General features: G+C 44.5%; 1 protein-coding gene across 2 annotated transcripts in view; it reads left to right on the top strand.

Annotated features, from left to right (window-relative positions):
- TRIM9 (tripartite motif containing 9) overlaps positions 1–27,996 on the top strand; it is a 459,144-nt gene that overhangs the window by 297,548 nt on the left and 133,600 nt on the right. The window contains exon 6 of one of the 2 annotated variants that reach the window (XM_078659735.1): positions 22,448–22,593. In XM_078659735.1, the coding sequence (XP_078515861.1) occupies positions 22,448–22,593 (146 nt within the window). Of the gene's footprint in view, positions 1–22,435; positions 22,594–27,996 lie in introns of both variants that reach the window. The other variant, XM_078659734.1, reaches the window with a different exon arrangement.

The following is a 27,996-nucleotide window of genomic DNA, read 5'->3' as shown; positions in this document are numbered from 1 at the left end:
AGAGCACATAAACAAGTCTATGCAGCTATGAGTGAGTTTGCATAAATCATCTGGTGTGCAGACATGAGCAAGTGATCATTCATGAGCTTAGTCGCATACATGATTAGCCATGTGTATATGAGCTAAGTGTATATGCGTGAGATAGAGCACATAAATGAATCTATGCAGGTATGAGCCAGTGTGCATAAATGATCTGGTGCGTAGACATGAGCTGTTAGTGAATGTTGATGAGGCTGCATTGTTGCACTATGAGGATATCTAGGGAATGTTTTTATGCTTTGGGTTTTCTTAAGGTGTAGCACCCCTTGCAGAGAGCAGGAAATTGTAAAACAAATCTGTTGCACATTAAAAAAGAAGTCGTTCCTACATCTCTGAGATAGCACTTTACAATGGCAAGTGAGCAGCTCCTAATTAGTGAAAACAAAAAGTGCAGGGGCAGAAAGTCTTTCTCAGGATCCCACGGCCAGGGCTACCAAATGTGGGGTACTGCCTGTACCACCGCTACCTAGTTTTGAATCTGCCTCATGCCTCTTTCTTCCACCACCCTACACTCCTTGTCCCTTTATATCACTTCTGTGTGTTGTTTTCATTGCCGCATCCTTCCCTTTGTCACTGTTTTGCTGTCTCTTTATTCCTCTTTCCTTGTCTTGTATTCCTCTGTCTGTCTGTCTCTATCGCTCTGAGTACAATGATGAAAAATTCAGGTCCTCAAACATGAGGGAGGTTGCCCACCTCCTACAACAAGCAGCACAAACTAAGGTCTGTAGGGCTGGATATTTTGTCCAGCCAGAGCAGCAAGCACAGACCATGCTAAGGTAGAGGTGGGCGAGCCCGTAAAGGCTCGAGCAAGGCTCGTACTTGATGTACCGCCATGGCAGGGGCTCCGCTCAAGATCCTCTTGTTATTTTTATTTTAAATTTATTTTAAATATTTATAAAGCGCAGCTGATACCTTGCAGGCTTCCTGGCGCTGGTGAATGTTCTGCTGAGGATAGACCGGAGTAGCTAACAGGTGGGTGGAGGATTAGGGGAAAAGCCAGGTCTTGATGCGTTTCCTGAATGGAAGAAGTTGTGAGATCTGGCGTATGTCAATGGGTAGGCTGTTCCATAACTTGGCCGCTGCGACCCTGAAGGATCTGCCCCCGGTTCTGGCTTTGTTGAATCTGGGCACCTTTACCAAACAGGCTGAGGACGATCGTAGGTCTCTGGTGGGAGTGTACCACAGAAACAAGGCTTGCAGGGGTCTAGGCCCAAGTCCATGCAGAGCCTTGAAGACAATGCAGAGGGACTTGAAAGCCACCCGCTGCTTTAAAGGAAGCCAATGTAGCTCGACCATGGCTGCTGTGGCCGAGGACCTTCTTGTCCAACCGAGAGCCAGCTTGGCGGCGGCAGATTGAATTCTTTGAAGTCGGTCCAGCAGCGTGACTGGGGACTCAAGGAGCAGGGCATTACAATAGTCAAGGCGACTGAGTATTGTACACCTGACTATCGATGCCCGGGCTTGTGCGGGGAGGAGTGGCATAATTTTGCGCAGGGAACGTAGCAGGGCTGTGCAGATCCCCACAGTTTTTGTTACCTGGGTTTCCATACTCAGCTTGTTATTGAGCATGGCTCCCAGGTTACGGACCGAGGAGACTGGCAGAGGTTTGTCTCTAGTCTCTGGAGGCCAGAAATCACTCGGAAGCTGGCGGGGTAGATGTGTGCCAGCACAAAACAGGACCTCTGTTTTAGAGGAATTGAATTGGAGGGAATTTCTGTGGAGCCACCCAGCCGTCTCTCTTAAACAGTCATGGAAGGTAGTTAAAGGAATGGAATCTTCTCCTTCCCAAGAGAGTATGAGCTGCGTATCATCAGCGTAGTTGATTGTTTTGATCCCAAACGACTTAATCAACGTGATCAACGGGAAGAGGTACACGTTAAAGAGAATGGGGCTGATGGAGGAGCCCTGGGGGACTCCCTGAGGCACCGGTGCGAAGGTGGATTGGAATGGGGGGAGGGAGACAGCCTGTTTCCGATCCCATAAGTAGGAGTGGAACCAGAGCAACGCTGTGCCAACCACACCTGCTTCACCTAGCCTCCGCAGCAGCGTTCCATGGTTGACCGTATCGAATGCGGCAGACAGGTCCAGCAGTATCAGAGCTACTGGCTGGCCCCTGTCTGCACGCATGCGAAGGTCCTCCATGGCTGTCAAGACCGCTGTTTCGGTGCCGTGGGCAGGGCGGAATCCAAACTGATAATCGTCTAGGAAGTTGTTCTTTTCTAGGTGCCGGGAAAGACAAGAGCTGACCCATCTTGGACCCTCGAACCCAATATGGGCCAAGCTTTCATGTGCCTTCTGCCTGCCACCTATTGACCAAGAATTAAAAGCTAACTAACTGCTAGAAAATAGGAGAGAAAAAGACATACTCATCCTGTAGCAGATTTACACAATGTGAAAACAGAAAACCTGGAATAAATACCAGCTTCCCAACTTGACCAAATTTTGTGATCCTAGAAAAAAAATTGTTTAACCTTGCCACCTTTTTAGTTATTATAGCATATTAGAACATTGGAATGTTGAGCACTCCATTGAAGACATTGGAGTGCTTCGGGCTTCTAATAGCTGGTAGAAGCACAGAGCAACAACATTCTAATGAATTCGACTTTAATAAGATGTGGCGACAGAAAGGTCCTTGACCTTTCTGGTCCTGGCAAACACCGCATGATGCTGAACACTGGAACCTAAGCATACACCACGCTAATTCTTTTGCAAGAAACTCAGGAAAATTGCTGATAAGGTGCTCTGTATCCTAACACCAAGGCCTTAAAATAACTATTTGTTTATAGATAGCCAGTGTAGTTGACATAAAACTGAGAAGTGTGCTCGCTCTTCTAGGTGTATTCATAATAAGACTTGTGGCAGAGTTTTGCACCCGTTGTAATTGGTCAGTTAAGTATTTGAGTGAGGCCAAATAAATCAAATTGCTGTAATCTGGTCTGCATTGTATAAGGGAAAACGTCTCCCCAAAACATTTCCAATACAGAAGGCCACACAAGATTGTATCGAGAAAAATCAAACAAATAATTGCAAAAAACAGGAAACATGCCACAAGATCCTTGCATGACTGCAAAATGGAATGAAATGTGAGTAAACTGACATCGACCATAATGCATTACTGAGCGACTGTAGTAAATGTGGGAGTGCAACCACCCTTAAGAGGGACATAGAATGTTTAATTGGGAACTGTCAATAATAGAGATGCTTTTCACCTAGGCGTTCTGAGTGACATCAGATAGAAAATGAGAGTGAAGCTCAGCTTGTCGGTGATATCACTCAGAACCCCCAGGTGAAATATATTGCCTCTATTCACAATTTCCCCATCTTCTATTTAATGTTATGCATAAGGATAGAGGAGTCAGACATGGCAGACAGACATGATATACCATCTCAGCTCCACCTTACATGTGCTGTGCTGCCACCCACCTCCAACCCCTCTCATCCCTCACCTACCCCACCCAAATTTAAAAAGATGAAATACCTGCCATCCCTCACCATCCTCAACATTGCACCCCTCTCTAACCTTAACCCCTTCCATGCTCATGACGAGCTCAGCTCGTCATGCAGTACACTGCTCGTGTGCTCATGACGAGCTCTGCTCGTCATGAACAAAGGGAATCAATGAGATCCAGCGCTGAGGGAGAATTGCTGTAGCATTGATGGAGTTAAACTAAGTAGCACCTGGGGTCTTAATATGCACTCCCACCATCCCCTGCATCATTTACACTCCCACCCAAATTAAAAAGCTAAAACCAAAAACAGCTGAGATGCCTTCCCCTCCAGACAAGTCTCTCTCCACTCCTCCCCTCAAATATGAGGAAATAATACCTGGTGTCCGGCCACCTACTCTAATGATCTATTCCCAGTTCCCTCCCTCCCCATTGAAGGAGTGCATTCTGCTCTCCATGGATCAGAGGGCAACACAGGTACCACGCTAAAAGGCTGTCTCAAGGCTGTATCAGCGTAGCTTTGAAATTATTCTGTCGCCTTTAGTGCATTGATAGGGTAAGGTTGTGATTGGCAGAGGCAGAGCACCATCCACATTCTCCCGCCTCCTCAGGTCTGTGGAGACGGAGGGAGGCAGGAGAAGGCGTGGGGACTGCTGGCTGCCTTTCTGCTGCTTTTCCCGGGTCTCTGGAGGCCTAGTTGAGTCATAAAACACAGAGGAAGCAAGCTTCCCCCTCATGGTATCACAGCAGTTGGAAACAACGTTTGTTTCCCACTGCTGTGACAAAAGGCCTGATTACGACTTTGGCAGTGTGACAGCGGGCCTTCACGTCAGTGCCCCGCTGCCACCCAGCCAAATCCGTCCACCCACGAGATTACGAGTTTTCTCCTGGTCTGGCGGGCAGTGCTTTGACAGTTCCAGGAGGTGAGCCGTAGAAAGGCACCACCATGAGAATGCCAAAGCACGTTCCTGCCTGGCATGGATTGTGCATTCCATGCTGTGCAGGACAGGGGGTGCATAGAGACAGCGGGCACACCATGAGCCCCCTGCATGCACCCAAAGGCCCTCAGGCAAAAGGAAGCCCTGTAGGGACTCCTTAGTTTCCTCACTGTCACACTTTTCATAGCGGGCTCACCACCATGAAAACTGTGGTGGTGAGGAAACTCGTAATACGCTTGATGGTAGCACAGCGGTACCACCTGTATATTGCTGCCTCAGACCACCCTGCCATGGCAGAGGGATCACAGATTCCCGGCGTATGCTGCGGTCCAGTGGTGGTCCAACCGCCACAGTTATAATACGGCAGTTGGACCACCGGTGCGGCGGCGGTTGCCGCACCGCCACCAGTGCACCACCAAACTCGGAATTAGCTACAAAGTCATGTTCAGAACGGAGCATTCATGCTACTCGCTGTACATCCTATATGAGGTGTCTCTTCTAGTGACGCACACCATACAATGTGTGATATTTATACAGTGATATATAAACATCTTGTAAGCAACATCAACTGTAAGAAATATTTTCTTCTGAAGAATGGCAACAGTCAGGACAGAAGTTTACAAAGGTTTAAATGTAAAATTAACTGAAATGCGAGTAAACTGTACCATGTCTACGACAAAGCAATTGTGGTAGCACTGGTGCAAAATGTGTGTGTGCCACTAAAACGTTAAATGTTCTATATTTTACCCCATAGTCTTTTGTTTGATTTTTTTTCCATCTTTCTCTTTCTGTCAGGACATAATTGCAGTTCCCAAACGTGATTGCTGCAAGCACGAGACCTCTGTGTGAACAAAGACCCATTATAACAATTATGGATTTTCCTTACTCATAGCCTAGAAAACAAAGCGTCCAAACAGTGGAGGAGTGTGGCTCAATGGTTAGAGCGGCAGACCCTGATGCAGAGTTCTGGCCAGGGACCAAGGTTCGATTCCCGCTTCAGCAGGGTCTCGGGCTCAATTTCCTCGGACCTGTTAAATCTCGCCTCGGTGCCTATTCTAATCACGGGCCCCACGCTGCAACTCTGGGCAATAGCTTGCTTAGCCTCCACACCGGCCCCAACAGCGCTAAGGATGCCTGGCTTCACCCTGGGGGTGCCCAGGAGTGGACACTTCACAGGGAAAGCCAGGAGGGGTTCCACAGCCTTATGAGTATCAGCGCCAGGAAGCCGAATAGGTGACACCGTCTGGTGACAGTGTGCTCTATAAGTACCATGACATTTACATTTACAACATTAGATCCATGGATACTTTATGTAAAATTGGCATTTCAAAATTTTATATACAGCTAAACATTTTAGGTAGACGAGGCGTGCCTGAGCATGCATTTCAAGGTAAAAGGTTTGGTGTAGGTGCGAAGATTGCCTCTCTCAATTTATAATTCGGACTCAGAGCCCTTCAGAAAAATTTGCAGTAATTGCCTACAAGAGAGAAATATTTCCTTACTAGACTGCCTTCTGAAAAATCAGCTGTCAAGTTTTAAACCGAGAGTGTCAGAAAAAGATACTTCATTTTAGTAACACTCCATCATCATGCTAATCTCCATGGAATTATTTTCCTTATTAGTGTATAAAATGTTGCGCTTTGATATGCTGCGAGTTATGAATAATTAATTCAGAAAAGCCATAAATCTGTAAAGCCGTGGGAGTATATCCCCAACTGTCAGTCGCGGCGGGTTGCAGTAGAATGGCAAGCAGGACTGACGTGGCCGCGCGCGGCACCGCGCCGCGGGCTGTGCTGTGACTCAGGGTGCGAGCGACAGTCGTGCTGCGTAGTCATACATGTCCCCATTGTGGCTCCAGCTATGGAATGCTGATTAGTTCATTATTTACAGGGCCATTTGCCCTCTCAATTAATCACCAAGGAAATGTGTTGAAAATGTACCCCCGGGTAAAGTTTTTGAATCTGGTTTGAATTGATTATTTATGCCACAGAAATGGCAAGAAAGACTTGTCATCACGTGATTGAGCAGTTTGTAGAGCAGGCAACTGAATACAGGCGTGCACTGCTACGTTATTTCCTACACAATGTGAATTTGTTTCTGCTATATGTCAGGATGTTGACAGTCACATCAGGGATTAAGTTACATTCAAGACCTGCATACCATTTATTAGTAATGTGAGTAGAGTAAAACAGGTAAAAAAAAACGTTTTACCAGATTTTCAGAAGATGCTTAAACATGAGTTGACTCAGTAATAATGATAATAATAAAAAAAGCAGATTTGTAGAGCGCATGGCTACTTCATTGAAGTGTCCCAGTGCTAAAACTCTGCCCCAGCAAGCACTGCGCATGTGAGGGGTTAATAACCTGAGGTAAAGAACCAAGTTTTAACTGCTTCCTAAAGGAGGCTTTTTGTAAGGCAGGGAATTCCAGATCTTAGGATCCAGATAACTAACAGGGCTGCCTCCAATTCTAACTTTTTAGAATTTTGGAACAACAGCTAACCTGGCATCGGATGATCTTAAATTCCTAACTTGAACATAAGGTTTAATCAGAGATTAAAGATAGCACGGCCCAATATTAGATAATGCCTTATAGCATAATAAAGAGCTTTAAAGTCAAATCTCTTTTTGATAGGGAGCCAGTGCAATTTGCTCAGGTCAATCCCAATGGAAGCACATCTGGGAAGTTTCAGCAACAAACGCGCTGCAGAATTTTGAATGCTTTTTAATCTGTTGAGTTGTGATTGTGAAAGGCCAAGGTATAGGGCATTTTAATAGTCCAACCGTGAAGTAACCAGAGCTTGAATAACATTTTTCCGGACTAACATAGGTGATAATCCCAGAATCTTCTTTAGGATTTTTAAAGTCCAAAAGCATTTTCCAGCTAGGGAGTTTACTTGGTTGACGAATGACACCTTGTGATCTAGCCAGATACCAAGATTTGTAACTTTGGTTTTGGTGACCGTAAAGGACCCGGACTGGCAGGCCACCATGCGCTGGACCAAATATCAGGCTGATTAGCCAGGATCAGCACCTTGGTCATCTCACCATTTAACCTTAAGCAATTGTTATCCATCCAGTTGGCTACTTCCAAAAGGCACAATCGCAGCTGATAAGCAGTGTTGTTACTTTTTTGAGAGAGCGTGATTACCAACTGCACATCGTCCGCATACGAAATGATGGTAAAGCAAAAACGTTCAATAACATCTGCCAAGGGGCAGACATAGATATTAAAGAGAGTTGGACTTGAGAAAGATCTGTGAGGCACTCCTTGGCACAACACACGCGTTTTTGAGTGGAGCGGTTTTTGAGAAACCTGAAAAGTTTAGCCTTGCAAAAAAGAGGCGAACCAAAGCAGAGCCTCTTTACCAATACCACTTTCCCACACTCTCTTTAGCAGGATATTAACGTTAAGTCAGAAAGGCGAAAGCCTCGAAAAAGAAGCCAACCTTTAACAGGCCTTCCCTGCGGTGAGAAGGATTTGTTACTCTAGCTCTCGGAGGGACTTTTTTTTACAAACCCTGTACTAGTGTAGTGCTACAATGTCACTGTGGTGGAGTGTTCCCCATGAAGAGCTATACATCATGTAAACACATTGACAGCTATCCCAACTTAAGTACTGCTTCGGATCCCATATGGGCATTCATCGACTAATAGTACTAATCAAGTTTCTTCCATCATTTATCTGCAGTTTAGAAGTTCAAGTGATCTTTTGACCACGGATACAATGACCATAACATTTACTCGAAAGCAATCAACATTGTAGTATTGTTACCAACAGTATGCTGTATTGTTTCTGTGGCGACCAATTTATGTACTGATACAATGTAATATCTAGCAAGGGAATTTTTCATAAACCGATAAGATAGCTCAGTTGGCTAGTGCAGTTGTTTTTCTGTGATCGGAATCTCACAAGTTCACTTCTCATACATTGATGCCCATTCGGATGAGGACCATTTAGTTTGTTTATATTTAAGGCACTTTAGACTTAAATGGTGTAGCCTGATTCGAGGTTTCACATATTATAATGTATTACTTTAAGTGTTTTTAAAAGAAGGAATACTGTAAAGTTCATGTAAAAAAATAATTAATCTTACAATGAAGAGAAACGACATTCATTTCCTCACATTTATTCGGTGTAGGCAAAGAGTAAAGAGGTTTTAACATAAAGGTCACCTTGAATTTTGTCTCCTCTCACAGCGGTGGAAGGGACCACCTTCCAATTATTTATATTAATTCTCCAATAAACAAGACGCTGGGTGGAATTGACCTGATCACTGGTCTTGACAAGCTGGGACTACTGTAAAGTCATTTAGGTTTATCATCCAAAGAGCTCATGAACATATTGGGATGAATGCAAAACCAGACAGTTAGGATGGCCAAAGACTTAAGAAACACAGAATGTCATCAGCACTGCATTAAAATGATTTTTCTGGCATCTGATCACACCCTTCATTTGGCCAGCTTGCAGACTCTCAGCCTCAATAGGTTAAAAAACATAGAGAAATATCCTTCAGAGTACATGGTGCACTCCATGCAACATACTTGTCCATTCTTCCAAAAGCTTCTGAAAACAATTTTTAAAATAGGTGTTTGACTGAAAGGTAGACCTTTGAGATGGAGCTGATGAGTAAGACCAAAGAGTAACGCAACCTCATAGACAGGTCAGTCCGCAGCTGCCTTTCATCCTCGCTTCATAGTCTACTATTTTTCCTTAGGCCAGCAGCACCAGAGTCCATTTCAATCTTCGGGGAATACGAGTATCACCCCTTCTGCCTCGTTGAGTTCAACGTGATCTCTCAAGGGTACCACCTATCAATACTTAACCCTAACCTGATGAGGGTGTGCTATATTTCACCAAGAGTCATCTTTGAGGGACTTCGGTGAAAGTTATGCTGAAGCTGTGGAAAGTTCAGGTTCAGGCATTCTTAGCAACCACACAAGCAAAATATGGGAAAGCTGCAGGACGTAGGAGTGGGGGGGGGGGGGGAGTAAAAACATCTGGCTAAATGGGTTATGAAGAAGAGAAAGAGTGAAGAACATACTTTGTCGTTATCCAGGTAAGACAATATATTCAACTGTGCAGTAAGATTTCTCAGTAGAACATTACACCTGCTGTGAACATTGGTGTGTCTGTAAGTTTTGATTGCAGACAGGGGCAACTCAGCATTTTAAAATGACAGGTGCCATTAAATTGGGCGAAAGTGTGATTTCAGGCAATTCTACGATACGACTGTACTTTAGTGAGTCTGTGGCAGTATCTGTTGAAAGCCAATCATGCCTAAGTCCTATTCAAGGCCGATGCTCAAGGCCTTTCAAGCTTTAGATGTTCCTAAAGGTGCCCCCCGAGGTGTGTAATGGAAGTGAGAGTTCATGGTGCACCTGTCACTCTGATAGTCAAAGCTGCTTGTGGTCCGGTGTTGTGTCTGATGCATTAAGTTCCTTCTGGATTTACCTGCATGGATTCATAATCACACAAATCTCCCATGGAGACAACTTTGGCTAAAAGGCCAGTACTGAATGAAAGTGCCACAGCTGGCACTGGGTCACTTGGCTTGCATACAGATCTCTGCAGCAAGCATATTGTTTAAAGGATACATTGCGTTGCCAAAACTGAAACTAAAAGCTAATTTTGCTTCTTCTCGCTCACACAGCAGCTGAAAGCAATTAGCCCTGCAACTAGTCAATCAATGCAGACTTTATTTGGATTAAGTCCATTAGCCGCAAAGTTTGAAAATGCATTTAATCAATGGATCCAAACACTATTAATAATAATTTAAAGCAAATGTGATTCTTAAAATCATCTTCACGTGTTTATTGACAAACCTTTACCAATCGCAGTTGTAGATATTTTTATACATTTAAAAACCCTTACATTTATATATATATATATATATATATAACTAGATATATATATATATAACCTTTACCAATCGCAGTTGTAGATATTTTTATACATTTAAAAACCCTTACATTTATATATATATATATATATATATATATATATATATATATATATATATATATATATATATATATATAACTATATATATATATATATAACTAGGGCTCCGGTTTTATGGTATTTATTTTTTTGACATTTCCGTCTGTATTTATCCATATTTATTTTTGGTCAACTTTATCTATATTTATTCATATTTATTATGAGGTTTATGAAAACATAAAGCTGAAACTGGTATATTTCCACATTTATTTAACCAATAAATATGCAGTCATGCTTGAATGCTTGCCAGTTTTCAGTGATATGAACACCCACAGAAGATAAATGCACTTATATGAAAATATATGAAAATATGCACATTCCAGTATCAGCTTTGTGCACATCTACTGCTGTTTAAGCCTCTTTCCTTTAGTTTTTTTAACCCCGTTACCTATCCATCCACACAGGTATTGGCCTGGCAGTCATGGCAAAGTGTATCTAGAATCACTCAGAAAGCACTGAATTTCCATTTTTATCCACATTTAAAAATAAATACAGACAAGAAAATAAATGATTTTCTGTCTGTGTTTATGTGTAAAATAAGTAAAAACGGAAAACAGGGAGCCTTATATATAATTTATTTCTACATTAAAATCAACGTTTGAATGGTCCCATTCGTAGATGAGTACTGCCAAAATTTGTTTTCATGTAAATGTAAATGTAAATGTAGAGGTACTTGTATAGAGCACGACTACCCGGAGGCATCTCGGCGCTCCAACCCGTCATGCACGAGATTTCACTATTCGTAACCACAGACATCTTTTTCTATGACGATTCACTGGATTTTTCCTACTGTTCTACAGCTGCAAGAGTGAAAAACTTACAGACTGTACTTTCCAACTGCAAACCACAGAGACGGTGCTGTCGATTTTGTTTGAGAATGCTGATGCAAGCACCTTCAAATGGAGTAGGGGGGCGTGAAAAAGAAAAAAAAGCCATAGTATAAAAACCATTTTGAGCCCTCCATGTTTAGCCAGTTAAATGTGTATTAGTTATATATATATTTTTATTGTTTTGAGTAAGATATGATCACAATAAATGTATCGCAAACGTAACACAAATATAAACAATAGCAAAGCCCATCAAAAGCAAATATTATGCATCAACCTACTTGAGATAATATCACCATATGCAGATCACATTGGAACAATTAGATTATGCCGGGCAGGGCTGAGGGGCACTGTTAGAAATGGTGGTCTCTTGTTGGAAGGTTGTTAGACTGTCCAAGTAAGGACTCTTCTTCCTAGTCAGGATAAGGCATTTCCAAAATAACCCCAGCTCTCCCTGCTTGGTAGCTTGGCACGAGCAGTTAACCTTATCTCAGAGGCAGTGTGTAAAGCGTTTGCACATAACAAACAGTAATACAGTGAAAACACTACAAAAGGACATCACACCAGCTTTAGAAAATATGCAATATTTATCTGTGTAAAACAAGACCAAAACAATAAAAATCAACATACAGGTATTCAGAAATATAAATAATCATAAATATACTTGGGAAATAGTTCCTTGAAGTGGATAGCTCCTTCCTGGGCTACCACGGTGGTGTAGATCAACAAATCCCACAGTTCTGCCCGACCGCGGCGGTGTGACCGGCATCGAGGTTGTAGTGTGAAGCAGTGCGGCGTGTGGTGCCCTCAGGTCACGGTGCAGTCAGCGGCTCGGTGGCGGTCATCCAGCGGCATCGGTGAGACCAGGGCTGCAGTGCGAAGTGGGCCCATGCTCGTCACGGTGCTGGTGGTCACGGTGCAGGCAATGGCGTCGGAAGATCGGCGGTCGATGGAGCTGGCGTTGGTGGGGAAAACTGCAGTGTGGGACGGGGCAGTGCTTTGTGTAACTTATTAGAAGTGCCCCCAAACCACGGTGCAGACAGCGGCAGCATGTCAGCTGGCGATGGCCTCGGTGAGGCCGTGGCGGTGGAGTGAAGCAAGGCAGTACGGAGTGCGGTGCCCACAGGTCTCGGTGCAAGGAGCTGCTCAGCGGCGGACATCATCGTCGGTGAGACCAGTGTTGTGGTGCAAGATGCGGCAGTGCCCTCTGCGGTGCCTTCAGGTCACGGAACCGCTGGCGGGTTTGGTGCCGGCATCAGCGTGCGGTTTCCCTCTGTGGCAACTGGAGCACACAGTTCCAGAGGCGGCACCCAGAGGTAGGCAATCATCATTTCATCATCATCATCGTTTTATTGTGTGATTAATTAAAATCATTACAATATTTACAAGAAATAAAAACAATGCAACAACAAATACAAAAGGCTTGTAACATTGAAGTGGAATCTGAGTGATCTGTTTCAAAAGAGGTAGGCAAATTCTTTGCTGTTCATGAGCCTTCTTGAACAGGGGGCAAGCTCAACTTGAAGTCCTTGGAGACACACAGCAAAGCACACAGCTTTTCCAATTCTTCTTCTTGGCAGGTTCCTTGATCCAAAAGAGCCTTAAAGTTCGTTCTGGGGTCAGGGCACCAATCTTTATACCACATTTCACTTTGAAGTTGGCACAAACAAAGCTCCACTGGCATCCATAAACCAGTACTGTCTGGCTCAGGCCATGTTCACTCCAGGAAGGAGAGACAGCTTTGTGGAAGGCAGCCACAGTCCATTCAGGTGCAAGTGAAAGCTCCTCCCACTACTCTAAATGCAGCCGGGTCTATTCAACCTGTCTGAGTCAACCAGGAAAGGCGGGGCTCACAACTCACCTTTTGTCTGTCTAGTGTGCATGCATATCCCCTTGTCCTGTCACTCTGAACCCAGACGATGAATACACAAATGGCAGAGGCACACAGGATGGTTAAGCAGGAAAATGTCTACACTCCAAAAGTGCCATTTATAAACACACAACATAAAACTCATCTTTACCAAAAGATGTATTTTAAATCCTGAGTTCAGGCATACTAAAATCTATTTTTTCTATCATCTCCCACTCGCAAGATACATTTCAAGTTCAAGTTTCAAGTTCAGGCATTTATATAGCGCACTACTCACCCAGAGGGTCTCAAGGCGCTAGAAGGAGGGGTTCACTATTTGTTGAATAGCCAGGTTTTCAGTTCTTTTCTGAAGGAGATGTGGTTCTGAGTAAGGCGAAGGTGGGTGGGGAGTGAGTTCCAGGTTTTGGCAGCCAGGAAGGAGAATGATCTGCCACCCATGGTGGTTTTTCGGATGCGCGGGACTGCGGCGAGGGCTTGATTGGATGATCTTAGTTGGCGGGTGGGAATGTAGAAGGACAGCCGGGAGTTGAGGCATTCGGGTCCCAGATTATAAAGGGCCTTGTGTGCGTGGGTAAGAAGGCGGAAAGTAATTCTCTTGTTGACGGGAAGCCAGTGGAGATTTTTTAGGTGTCCGGTGATGTGCTCTTGGCGCGGGATGTCTAAAATGAGTCTCGCTGACGCGTTTTGGATACGCTGGAGCTTTTTCTGCAATTTTGTTGTAATTCCGGCGTAAAGTGTGTTGCCATAGTCTAGACGACTCGTGACCAGTGCATGGGTGACAGTCTTTCTTGTCTCGAGGGGGATCCAGCAGAAGATCTTTTTGAGAATGCGAAGGACGTTAAAGCAGGAGGATGATACGGCGTTGACTTGTCTGGACATTGAGAGAGAGGAGTTTAGAATGAAGCCAAGGTTACGTGCATGGTCTGTGGGTGTGGGTGCTGATCCCAAAGCGGAAGGCCACCATGAGTCGTCCCAAGCTGAGGGGGAGGATCCTAGGATGAGCACCTCCGTTTTGTCTGAGTTGAGTTTTAGGCGGCTCTGTTTCATCCATTCGGCTACTTCTTTAATGCCTTCGTGAAGATTGGTTTTGGCGGTGTTGGGGTCTTTGGTGAGTGAAAGGATTAGCTGGGTGTCGTCGGCGTAGGAGATGATGTTGAGGTTGTGTTGACGTGCGATGGAGGCGAGAGGACTCATGTAGACGTTGAAGAGGGTGGGACTGAGTGAGGAACCTTGAGGAACGCCGCAGATGACTTCGGTGGGCTCTGAGTAGAATGGGGGGAGTCGGACTCTCTGGGTTCTTCCAGCTAGGAAAGAGATGATCCAGTCCAGGGCTTTTCCTTGTATGCCGATGTTGTTGAGGCGTTGTATGAGGGTGCTGTGACAAACAGTGTCGAAGGCGGCGGAGAGGTCGAGTAGAATGAGGGCCACTCTTTCTCCGTTGTCTAGGAGTGCTCGGATGTCGTCGGTTGCCGCAATGAGGGCTGTTTCGGTGCTGTGTTTGGCTCGAAAGCCGTTCTGTGAGGGATCCAGAGAGTTGTTGGTTTCAAGGAAGGCGGCGAGTTGGCTATTGACGGCTTTCTCGATTACTTTGGCCGGGAAAGGGAGGAGGGATATGGGTCGGTAGTTTTTCAGTTCTATGGGGTCTGCTGTGGGTTTTTTCAGAAGGGCGCTGAGTTCGGCGTGTTTCCAGATTTCTGGAAAGGTGGCAGAGTTGAAAGAGCAGTTGATGACATCGCGGAGTTGGGGAGCGATGATGGAGTCAGCTTTGTTGAAGATGTAGTGGGGACAGGGGTCAGAAGGCGAGCCAGAGTGTATTGAGTTCATGAGGCGAATGGTGTCTTCAATGGTGATTGGGTTCCAGGAACTGAGGTTGTTAGTTGGAGGGATGGGATCTGAAGGGGGTGGGGCGGGTTGGTCATTGGGAGTGTTCTTGAAGCTGTTGTGGATGTCGGCAATTTTGTTGTAGAAGAAGGAGGATAGCGCATCGCAGAGGTCTTGGGAGTTAGTGATATCGTTGGAAGCTGCGGAGGGGCTGGTGAATTCTTTGACGATATTGAAGAGTTCCTTGCTGTTATGAGAATTGTTGTCGAGACGGTCCTTGAATGCTGATTTCTTGGCGGATCGAATCAGTTACATTGGTAAAGTGTTACCAAGCCTCTCGGAGCGATAGCCTTTCAACAGTGAAAACAAAATACACAGTATTTCATCATTAGGACATGCAAAAATACACCACTACATGTCCTACCTTTTGCATCAAGGCATCCTGCAGATAGGGCTACCGTTGGCCTACCTTAGTGGTGACTTAGAATTAAGGGAAGGGAAAGGCCAGGCAAGTGCAATTGCCAGGTCGACATGGTAGTTATAAACAAAACTGTGTGCCGACACTGCAGTGGCAGGTCTGAGACAACTTTGAAAAGCTACTTGTGTGTGTGGTACAACCAGTGATGCAGACCCACAAGTAGAATTTGATTTACAGGCCCTGGGCAAACACAGGGAACTATACTCAGGACTGAGTTTTAAATCAAATAAGCCAATAACACAATTTACAAACGGAGCCCTTGCACTTTAGTATTGATCATCAGTATTAAAGTGCGCAGAAACTCTAAACCAGAAAAAATATTATCCAGAGTACCACCAAAACCTGGAAACCGGAAGCAAAAAGACTGGGGAAATACGCCTAAGGACTCCAGGTCTAACAGGCACCGCTTTAGCCCTAATGGAGTCCTTTATTACCAACAGATCTCACACTGTGAGCTGTGGGCACTTTAGGGATGGTTCTTTTCAGTTACCATGTGGAGTTCCACAGGGATCCTCTCTTAGCCCTAATCTGTTTAATATTTATGTTGTCCCCTTGACCAGTCTGATTAGTTCCTTCAGCTTTCAAGCATTATCCTATGCGGATGATACCTAAATCATTGTCTTGATATCAGATAATATTTCAGTGTTGGCAGAAAGGTTCAAATGCTGTATGTTGGATATAAAAAACTGGCTGAAAGAAATTGGTTGAAACTGAATGCCGACAAGACAGAGATCCTAATTTTTAAAGAACAAGCATCAGTATGGTCTGAGTTGTGTGGCTAGACTCTTGCGGCAGCTTACCTCGTCCGGTCACTGAGGCCTTTGACAGGCAGGCCATGAAGTCTGTGAGTTCATGTTTCCACATTATTAAAAGTTTTAAAAAGTTATTCATTTTATTCATGTTGAGCTCAGAGTTGCGATAGTCATTGCATTCATTTAATCACACCTTGACTACTGTAATGCTCTGTACTTAAATATTAATATTTCCACCCTTAATAGACTTCATACTATTCTGATTGTGGTGGCCTGGCTAGTCCTGGATGTTCCTAAACTAAGGTCGGCCCGAGAGGGTATTTGCTCCCTTCACTGGCTGCCGGTCAAGAAGCACGTGACCTTTAATGTTCTCTGTCTACTTCATACTGCCCTCCATTGCCAAGGGTCATTGCATTTGAGAACACCCTTTGACTGGCATAATCCCAATAGACTGCAGAGGTCTGCCTCTCTTAGGAAGGTGAATATTTTTAGATTACATAAAGTCATGTTGGGGGCAGTGGGGTCTGCCTTTCATGTTGCCGCTGCTACACTGTGGAATATGCTACCCCCCCCCACACCGCAAGTCTCTCCTCCTAAACTTCCTTTCTTAAGCAGTTTCTCGCTGTAATAAGTTATGGAGCTGGTCTTCTCTATTATAGTTGCTCTCCTTCTTTGTAAGCGCGCTCGGGTATAATGCGCTCTATAAATCTTAAATGCAAATACAAGTATAAGTTACGAATCCCAATTGAGATCAGCCCAGACTTTTGGAACCATTTTATGGCTAGAGGGCCTCTGATCTTAGCAACTGCTGACTCACATTTGTATATTTGACCAATAAACACCCACCAATCCACTACCTTCGTGGGGAAGGGGATACCCAAGACCTACCTATGCATAACCGGGCAGAGCAGATACAATTATAATCTAAATCAATAATCTGGAGTTAGACTGCAGTTCGTTTTACACTCCATCATGATCTCCTAGATGACAGCTGTAAATCATGGCCAAAGCGGGGTACTAATAGCTGGGCCTCAGAGGCCCAAAATTCCTGAAGGGCAGGCAACCAGCAAACATATGTACAATATCTGCTGCATAGCTGTCGCACTTTGGGCATCGGTTCCTGTCCGAACGCAAGCTCGCAGTCCATTTTGATATCCGTTCAGGAGTATAATACAGCATACATATAGTCTTAATCTGTTGAAGCTTTAAGCTAACCGAGAAAGTAGACTGGTTGACAATCTCCAAAGCGTTCCGAATCTCTCCTGCTGAAATCTGAGGCAAGCATCTTGCTCCACTTAGCAGCAAGTAGTAAATTATTATTAGTGCAATGCGAGCAAAGCCCACTGACTGAAGCTTTTCCAGGTGCCCTATAAAAGTAATATAGAATATCCGATGCTTCACGATCTATTGGTTCCTTGCACCCGTGCAAAAAGTAGTTCTGCAGCTGTAAATATTTGAAGAAAAAATTAAAGGGAAGATTCCGTGAAGTTTGAAGAGATATAAATGAGCTGAATTCATTAAGGTCATAAAACTGTCCTATAGTTGTCACCCCTAACCTTGCCCAACAAGTCATTGCCCTTGGTAAAGAGGTCCAACTGGGGGGGGCAGAAGTTTTGGATTGGGAGCATCTAAGGCATGGAATGGTCTTCCTTTGCAGCTAAGGTGTCTGACAAACCATCTAGACTTCAGGAAATCTCTTAAAACTTGCCTTTTTGCAAGCAAATGATGTTCCCCTATGACCCCGGTTAGTAATCTCTTTAGGACATCATATGCAGCACCAGGACACCTTCGGGTATTAGTTTGCACTATAGAAATATCAATAACATTAATATTAACATTAACATGGAATATTTTGGGAAATGCTGGGTTGCCCCACAATGTGTATCTGCGTGCAATGCAGCCAAACAGTAGCGAGAGCATATTTCCCTCCAGATACAAACCATAGTCCCAATAATTTTCAATCGAACCTGTTTGTAGAAGTCCGGATCTGTAAATCTATGAAAAACCCTGGCGTCAGACTGCAAAGCAAGTTGGTATCCCAAGATGGATGGTTGTGGTTCCCGCCCAGTGAGCGTATTACGTATGCGACCAGCAAATGCTGCACAAGTACAATTTAAAATCAGGTAGCTAAAACCCACCTTATTTATACGAAGTTTAAGCCAATTTATAGCCCCATATAAAACTGCTGATGACACCTTCAAGATGCCTAAAAAAACTGTCCGGAACTCGAAGTGTGATAGCTTGAAATAAGTACATACCATATTCATTTTAACTCCTTGGGTGCTCATGACGGCTCCCGGCCATCATGTGTCACAGTAGGCGTGTGCTCAAGACGGCCGGGAGCCGTCCGAACGTTGCCGCTCCGCCCCCGCGTTATTATTTCCCCGCCTGTGCGAGGGAAGTAATCAGTGGGCGGAGTTCGGACAGCTCCCGGCCGTCATGAGCACACACCCACCGTGATTTATGACGGCCGGAAGCCGTCCTCAGTATGGCATCGCCACGCCCAGCCCCGCCCCCCCCTTCGCACCGTGGCATAATTTGCCCCGCAGCGAAGGAGTTAATAATATTACAGTGGCCGATTATGCTAATAGGAAGCCGGAGCCATGGCCGCAGCTTGGCGGTTACTGACTGCAGCAGGGTATTAGTTATATATGATGCCATAATTACCATTTCAATACTCTTAATGGTAATTTAAACTCTGTCACTACAGTGTGGAATTAGATGATAATGCCTCCTGCATTGCCGTCCAGGGTATTAGTTATATATGATGCCATAATTACCATTTCAATACTCTTAATGGTAATTTAAACTCTGTCACTACAGTGTGGAATTAGATGATAATACCTCCTGCATTGCTGCTGGAGTCAAATATTTGTGCGTTCGTGTGTGTGTGAGTGTGCATGTTTATGAGTGAGTGTGTGTTTATATTTGTATCTCTTGTCTTTTTTCTCATCTCCTGTCTTGATCCTGTCCCTAGGGTGAGGCCATGTTTGTTATTAATATCCGTACCTTCTGCAGCTTCCAGTCAAACAATAAAGGGAAGAATGTACACTGCACACACCCAGTGCTGGAAGAGAGCCTTCTTGTTCCAGGCAGATTAGAACTACTCAGGATCAGTTTATCCTTGAGCAAAGATTGCCTTTGTCAGGCTTCCACAGGTATCTCCCAAATGTGCCTTGGAGCTGTGCTTGCCAGCAGAGAACAACAAGCTTTCTTGAAATCTGCAGCGTCATTCATAGCCTGCAGGAAATTACTGTTGAGTGTTCCTGGTTTCCTTAGCTTTTAAACCTCCCCTTGGGCAACCCCGATCATGCTGACTGTGACACATACTTTTCAGAGCTACCCACACTCATAAAAGTGTATTCTAGGAGAGGGAGAGGTAGAGAGAGAGAGAGAGAGAGAGAGAGAGAGAGAGAGAGAGAGAGAGAGAGAGAGAGGGAGGGAGAGAGAGAGAAAGAGAGAGAGAGGGAGAGGGAGAGGGGGAGGGTAGGGTAGGGTAGAGGGAGAGAGAGAGGGGGAGAGAGAGGAAGAGAGAGATTTGTCAGGCTGCACAAACATATATGTGAAATTGCTATGGTGCAATGTATGTGATGCAGAAATGTTGGTGCCACTGCATTTTAATGCTATTACACCTGAGACTGCATGCTCCCTGCATGAGGAATAATTAAATGCTACGCTTACTGTGGGTAATGTCACTGGGAGGTAAATCAGTGGTTAAATACAACACTTCAAATTCTTACTTTTCCTGCACCATAACCAACAGTGGCGGTTATTAATTTTACCGGGGATGGGGGCAGAGGGCCACACACACATACATGCACACTCACACCCTCGTATTTACACATGCACACGCACACACACCCATTCACAACACTCAGTAACAAATACACATACATTCATTCATACATGCATGCACGCTCGCACAAAACATACAAAAAAAACCATAAAACTTACCTTCACTGTAGAGAGGGAAGCTTCGGATGTCCCAGAAGGTTTGGGGCTTCTGCCTTCCCTCATTGGTTGACATAAGGTCAACAGCAGTCCCTAACTCGTCAGAGTGGGGTGGGGCCAAGAGACTGCTGGCCCCACCCCCCACTCTGTGATGAAGTGTCACTGATTGATACTCAGCCCTGGGCACTTCAGGGCTTAAAACGGAAGCGTCCAGGTCCGAGACAATCGGTGACGCTCCCCCTTGTCATAAGGGGGAGGCCCTCAAAGCCACCATTGCCAGGCCGAGGCAGAGATGCTCACAGAGTTGTAAAAAGCTCAGCCTGGCAAAGTTCAGCTCGGGCAGCCAGAAGCCTGTGCATTTAATGTATGTCTAGCTCCTGGCTGCCTGACCTGAGCAAGAAGAGTGTCTGTTAGGCTGACCTTAATAACCAATATAGCTACAGTCTTCTATGTGACTTGTTTCAAGTCTGATGAGCTTTGAGCAGTGCAGTGAACAATATATCCTGGCCTGATATAGACTCGTGCTGGGAATAGCATTCCCAGCATGAGAGAAGTGATGGGATTGACATCTGGGAGCCTGTGCAGTGTGCACCAGCCGGTCCTGTCAGTCGAAGATCGGGAGAGGAGCAATGCGGAGACCGTTAAGTATTTTTATTTTGTTTTGTCTGTGCTCATTTGTGTATTCCCCCCACCCACCGCTTCCACCACCGGGAGCACTTCCAACCAGAATGTACTGTTCTAAGTGGGTGACACATCTGTCCCAAGATTGAACATGCACTTTAGAGGGCACGGATACAATATTAAATGTTTTGCAGAAAATCTGTGGTCTCAAGGCAGACTTGGCTTCGCCCGCTGTTTAATACGTTTAGAATATAGTCTTATCATGACGCCGTACCATTGTACTGTAGGACAGGTGGTATTGATACTGTTTGCACCATTGCCTCTTATTCATGGACTGCCTGGCCTATCTTGAGAAAAGAGAAAACAGAGTGTGATACGCAGTACTTGTCTGGTAGGCTGGTTTTATTCATATTCTTGTTTTAGGAACTGTTGTATGCACTGCTAACATAATGGCTTTTTGTGTGGTTTTATCGTTCTTACAGTGATTTTAACATCGATGTATTTGGTTGTTATCTTTGAACTTTTACTCGCATGCTGCTGGCAGTTGTATCTTTTTATGTTCGGATGTAACCCCATGTTTGCATGTTATGGCTATAAAGCGAAACATTGATGATCAATTAAACTAATCTATCCTATAATCTATATCTAATAAACCTATCACTAGGGGCCACTTGTGCTTGGCTTTACTGGGGACTAAGCAGATGATGAAATGTCCCCTACTCTGCCCCTGTAGATTAGCTGAAGGCGGTGGGTGGATGGCTAGTAGGTAGCCCAGCCTCTTCACCAATAGGGCTGCATCCATGTTCATCCTCATTGGGAGAAGAGTGTTCTGGTTTAATCCCATAGCAGGAATTCATATGAAGGAAGCACCCGATGGACTGTGTTCCTGCTTAGGCAAATTGAGTTTTCTCTGCAAAAAAAATATGTAGTAGCTTCTAACAAAATTGATTATTCCATATCTTTTGTTTGAAAGAGGAATGCATGGTTTTGTTACTTTGGATTAATAATCAACATGAATTCACAAATAAGCTAGAAAATGTTTGAAGAAATATCAGCAACCAAATATTTACTGCATGCAAAGTGCTACCAAATGACATAAACATAAGTAAAACGTATATAACTCATTCTGTGATGTATTTGTGAACTGCTACTCCTGTGAGACAGCACTGAAGTAGAATCCCCTGTTTCATAAGATGGTATGATATTTATGTCCACTTGGAAAATTGGCTGAAATGACAGGCTCCCTTACATAGAACTGTTCCTTTCCTTCAGAGTTAACTTCAAATGTTTCTGGGCCTGTTTGAAGGACCACAGCACATTACACAAAGTGTCCCACTGGTTCCAGTCACTACAGCCAAACATTTTCCCCTACTTATCCTTAGCGCATGTGTGAATGTGTTTGTGAGAGAGATTTATCAATAATAAAAATGTAAAGAAATAACTCTGTTAATACAATGGAGTAGTGATTTGGGCAGTTGCTGTAGTTGCTTGTGTCCTGGTGTAATTTAGATAACACTGTTTACTGTTCATGCTGTACTAGTGTGAGTAATTATAGCATACTGTTATACCATATTACCTCCCGTTCTTATGTCCCAGACACACTGCTTGATATGTGTTGTTGGCTTTTGTTGTGAGACTATGTGTTCTTATTTGCTCATACCATCTAGGCTTTATCTAAATGTTGCTTAGTTCCCTCTCAAGTACCAGCAGCCCCTATCCTGCAGTTGGAAGAATGCTGTACCCACAACAACAGCGCCACCTTGTCGTGGAAGCAGCCGCCATTATCGATGGTCCAGGTGGAAGGATACATTCTAGAGCTGGATGATGGAAATGGCGGTCAGTTCAGGGTAGGTACAGATTGCGGACTTCTCTCTTCCCACACTGAAACAAGGCAAAACTTCTTATTGAAATTCTTTATTCCATGCAGATGTTAGTATACTTCCTGGTTGTCAATGTACTTCCTGGTTGTCAGTGCTACCTCCTGGTTATCAGTGTACTTCCTGGTTGTGCAAGTTTTAAGTCTTCCTTCACCAGATGAATGGTATATGCACATTTTCTACTGCTGGAAGTTTCTACAAACTCGATTGAGTAATAGATAATGTTCTGAATAGGGAGGTATTTTTAGAATGATGAACGAAAGTGACTTTTTAAAAGATATATATTTTTTGATCCCCACGTTTTTGATAGATTGAGGTGATAAGAAGAGGACGAATGGCATTGGTTGATATTCGTGGAAATAGACCTCTGCTTAAGGAGTGGGTATTGTTACACCTTTTCTAACATATCGACCAGGGAGGCCTATTATTTCTATGGGAGGGCTTTCAAACTCTCAATAAGCCACGTTTATAGGACGATTATTTACCTTACAGGAGTGATTGGAATCACGTCTTTAAGCCTATATAAGAATCATTAAAAATACATTCTGAATATTTGAAGTCATTGCTGACTGACATTTACATCGCTGCCTAGCGCTTCGTGCGCACGACGCTTTTTTGCATTTTAAAACGACCTGGTTTATTATTTTATTTCTTCCTCAGTTATTTGCCTTGATTTTAATCTCTGCCCTCTCACCTGCATCCTAATTGTTAACCACCGCTATTCGAGCGGGTCCGGTTCCCGGGGTGGGCTCTTTCAGCAGCAGACATCTCGGAGTGGGGTAGTTGGCGTTTGTCTGCTCGGGCGCCATCTTCAGGGAGCGCTTTAGTGCGCAGAAGCACACAGGGGACGCCTATTTAAGGCGAGCTGCTTCAGGGTTAGCCCTGACTGACATTTACATCGCTGCCTAGCGCTTCGTGTGCACGACGCTTTTTTGCATTTTAAAACGACCTGGTTTATTATTTTATTTCTTCCTCAGTTATTTGCCTTGATTTTAATCTCTGCCCTCTCACCTGCATCCTAATTGTTAACCACCGCTATTCGAGCGGGTCCGGTTCCCGGGGTGGGCTCTTTCAGCAGCAGACATCTCGGAGTGGGGTAGTTGGTGTTTGTCTGCTCGGGCGCCATCTTCAGGGAGCGCTTTAGTGCGCAGAAGCTCACAGGGGACGCCTACTTAAAGCTCCCTGCCTAGCGCAGCGGGATCGCGCAGCGGGATCGCCTCTCGCGTAGCCTGAGTCGTGCCAGAGTCCTGCCCGTCTGCGCCCGTCCGCGTCAGACCGGGCCAGACTGCGCTTAGGGACTCTGATTTACAGCTATGCCTACTCCTGCACCTCAGGCTGTACCTATGATGTCCTATACGGGTGAGTTTTTGCGATCACTACGCCCTCCTTCTAATTTATCCTGCTCTTGTTGTTCCTTACCGACCCATAATTTCAACTGTGGAGGTTGTACTTTTCGTACGGGTAAAATGTCTACCTGTAAGGCCATGAAACCGGTCCATTCGCGTGGTCGCAGAAGGACAAAGGTACCTCCTGCTAAACATCCTATTCTCCAGTTCTGGAATATTAATTGCCGGTCGCTACCTAAACATAAATCAAATATTTTTGATTTTTTGGTCGCTGAGAAACCTGATGCTCTGTTCCTAACGGAAACCTGGCTTCATGGTAGTTCCGGCCCGGATATTGCGTGTGCCGTCCCTAGCAATTATGTCATATTGAGACAGGACAGAGACTCTGGGAAAGGAGGAGGTATTGCTATAATTTTCAAGTCTTGTTACCTTTGCAAACTTGAAACTTTCCCTCTTCCTGGTTGTGAGGCAGCACTTTTTAAACTTGCTATTAACCCACAATTTACTTTATCTGGCCTTTTGATATATCGCCCTCCCGGCAATGCCCATACCTGGATATCCGTGCTCACCAACTCTATAGCTCTTCTACTTCTTAAAGCCGCAAATTTTACTATTCTTGGCGATTTAAATTTACATCTTGATGACACTTCTTGCGCCTTAAGTAAGAGTTTTTTAAGTGATTTAGAGGTATTGAGCCTGATGTTGTGCAATTCGGGTCCCACTCACTCGGCGGGGCATCAATTGGATCCAATTCTTTCCAATGTTTCCTTTGACTGCTCACAGAGTGCTCGTCCTTTGGACTGGACTGATCATTTCGCAGTCCACTTCGCCCTATCTGACATCAAACTGCCTATTTTGAATAGACAGGGCAAGGGCGAACTAGTCCATAGATGGGGTAAACTAGATATTTCGAAGTTTAACCAACATCTCTTTGATACTCGTCCTTTAAATGACGAAGCCCCTCTTAAAGACCTGAATTTGGCAGTTACATCTTGGCTCACGAATGCTGTAAACATCGTGCTTCCCCCTACTCCGAGACTTACCAAACTCCATCGATGTCCGGCCCCATGGTTCTCGCCCGATTTAAAGGTTCAGAGAACTAATTGTAAGGCCTTGGAAAGGAAATGGAGGCGCACTTACTCTGCTTCTCGAAAGATCGCTTACAAAGAAGCATTGAAGGGATACCATTCTAGGTGTAAAGAGGCAAGAGCTACATACACGACAAATATAGTGTCGCAAGCTCAGAATTGCCCTCGCACTCTATTTGCAGTGGTTAAAAAATTGACTGGTGCTGATACTTTACCGACCCCCCCAGTCTTGGAAGAAGCCCAATGTAATTCCATTGCGGAATTTTTTATCGCCAAAGTTGAGCGTATTAACAACTCCATGAGTGCCTCTAACACAGCAACTCAGTCTCAACTGGGGTGTGCGACTATGACTGTACCTTTGTCTCTAGGGGCAAAGATAACTAACTGGCTTCTGTTTGATGATGACTCGTTCCTCGCCTGCCTGAACAGTGTAAGATCTGGTTCACCGCGTGATCCGGTGCCTGCTAAAATCCTTAAGTTGCTCGATTTTGAGTGTCGGCGCCCTCTTATGAGACTTCTTAATACCTCCCTGAGTGAGTCTCGTGTGCCACAGGACTGGAAGCATGCGATGGTGGTCCCACTTCTGAAAAAGGCTGGTGCGGACACATCAAACCTTGCCAACTTCAGACCTATTTCTTTGCTGCCTATCTTCTCAAAGATACTGGAGAGGCATGTTAACACGCAGCTTTCTCTTTTTATTGAAAATCAGGGCTTTTTACATCCATCCCAGTCCGGTTTTCGAGCTCACTATTCTACTGAGACTGCATTACTAGGGGTAACGGAGAGACTTCGGCACGGTATCGATCGCGGTGAAACTTCTGCTCTCATCCTTCTGGATCTGAGCGCAGCGTTCGATACCGTGTCCCATTCCATCTTATTAAATTCTCTCCATTCCCTTGGAATAGATGGCCCCGCACTTGCTTGGTTTGCCTCCTTTTTAAGTGAGCGCACATTCCAAGTTTTCTCTCAGAAAGCTGCATCCACGATATGTTCATCGGCGTATGGTGTCCCTCAGGGGTCTATTCTCAGCCCGCTGCTATTTAATATCTACATCAAACCTCTCGCTACCATCGCAGAGGAAGCCGGGCTGACTATTTTTTCATACGCCGATGACACGCAAATCGTTTTTTCCCTCTCCAGCACTGAAGATAACAGCGTGTCTGGTTTGAAAATTGGTTTGTCACTTGTGGCTGAGTGGATGCAGAGGCATCTCCTCAAGCTTAACGGTGATAAAACCGAGATCATTATTTTGGGGAAACAGAAAGATCTCTGGGGCCCTCAACACTGGCCCAGCACTATGGGTCCTACCCCTCTACCAGTCCAGGTGGTACGTAACCTGGGTTTTCTCATAGATGATAGACTGTCTATGAGGCAACAAGCCACCAAGGTGGCGGCCATTTGTTTTACTACCTTACGATGGCTCCAAAAAATTCTCTGGATGTTGCCTCATGCCGCTTGGAGAACCGTAGTCCAGGCGTTAGTAACATCTCGCCTGGACTACGGTAATGTTCTCTATCTTGGCGCAGATGCCGCGACTGTCAAAAAATTACAGGTCGTACAAAATTCATCAGCTCGTCTCCTTTGTAATATTCCGAGGAGGTCTTCGGCTGTGCAGGCTCTTCGCGATCTCCATTGGCTCAAGATCTCGAGTCGAATTAAATTCAAAGCCTTATGCTATCTTTTTAAAATCAAACAGGGTTCTGCCCCATTGTATCTACAAAGTTTAGTCCAACCCTATAGGCCCCAGCGTACTTTGAGATCATCGGCCAATTGTGATTATGTTATCCCCAGATTTAAGCTAGTGAAGATGGGTGGAAGATCCTTCTCCCATCTTGGCCCCAAGTATTGGAATGCCCTGCCCGTTGCCCTGAAGACCGAGACCAACATGCTCTGTTTTCGAAAAAAACTGAAGACCCTACTCTTTTAAACTAATTCCCTGTAGCTCTTGTTGCTAAATTCAGCTGTGTCTGATGTCAGTTTTCTTCTTCAGTCTATCCCTTGCGCCGGGAAACCCACTGCGGGTAGCTGTCGCGCATTATAAATTTTAAATAAATAAATAAAAATAAATAAATTGCTATGATTTCTATTTTCTGCCCTGATGTACAGCAGTTTTTTGTTGTTGTTTTTTTATAAATCCTTTTATTCAACAGTCATCAACATATAGTAAGTCATACAATACAGTCAATATCAATATAGGCTTAACGGATTAGTACAATCATCATTTACAATATACACCATTGGGATAAATCATGGGGTAAGTAGGCCATCCAATTCACCATTAAGAGGGGGATATGAGTTCCGCGCACTTTTCCACACAGTTTTTGATCACGAAGCACATGTTGGCATAAGTGTAGACACAAGTTTAGAAGTAGCAGATTTGGAAAATAATAACAAGAAGCATTTTGCATTAAAAAATGGCATCAGTTTTGACACTAGTTTTACATAAACGAATAGTGACCAGCCGCGGCCCATGGAGAGAGTTACGGTGGGGCAGGGAGGCGGGGAAGGGGAGGGGCAGGGTGGAGGGTGCTAAAAACCGGCATTGGATAATTGCAGGTAAGTACACAATTTAATTAATAAAACGAAATTCGTAGCACGCACAGCATGGCAAAATACGATGCTGTGCGTGCTACGAATTTCGTTTTATTAATTAAATTGTATACTTACCTGCAATTATCCATATGCCGGTTTTTAGCACCCTACATTTTACATTGCCCTCAGTATATGTTGGGCATGGCCTGTGACCATCTCCACAGGACACTAGAACAGGAGACAGCATTCATGAATAAACATTTGAACCTTAGTTTGCAGACTGCAAACTATGAATCAATTATTGAAACCCAGTAATTTAACAAAGCAACATCAGTTTGATGCCTGTGGAAAAAATGAATTTTACACCCATCTAGAATTTGTCCCATTTCAAATGGAGGTGGGATGTT

This window comes from Lissotriton helveticus, chromosome 9, assembly GCF_964261635.1.
Source record: "Lissotriton helveticus chromosome 9, aLisHel1.1, whole genome shotgun sequence".
Taxonomy (NCBI): Eukaryota; Metazoa; Chordata; class Amphibia; order Caudata; family Salamandridae; genus Lissotriton; species Lissotriton helveticus.
The sequence above is the reverse complement of the archived record's forward strand: the minus strand, read 5'-3'. Positions and strand labels throughout refer to the sequence as shown.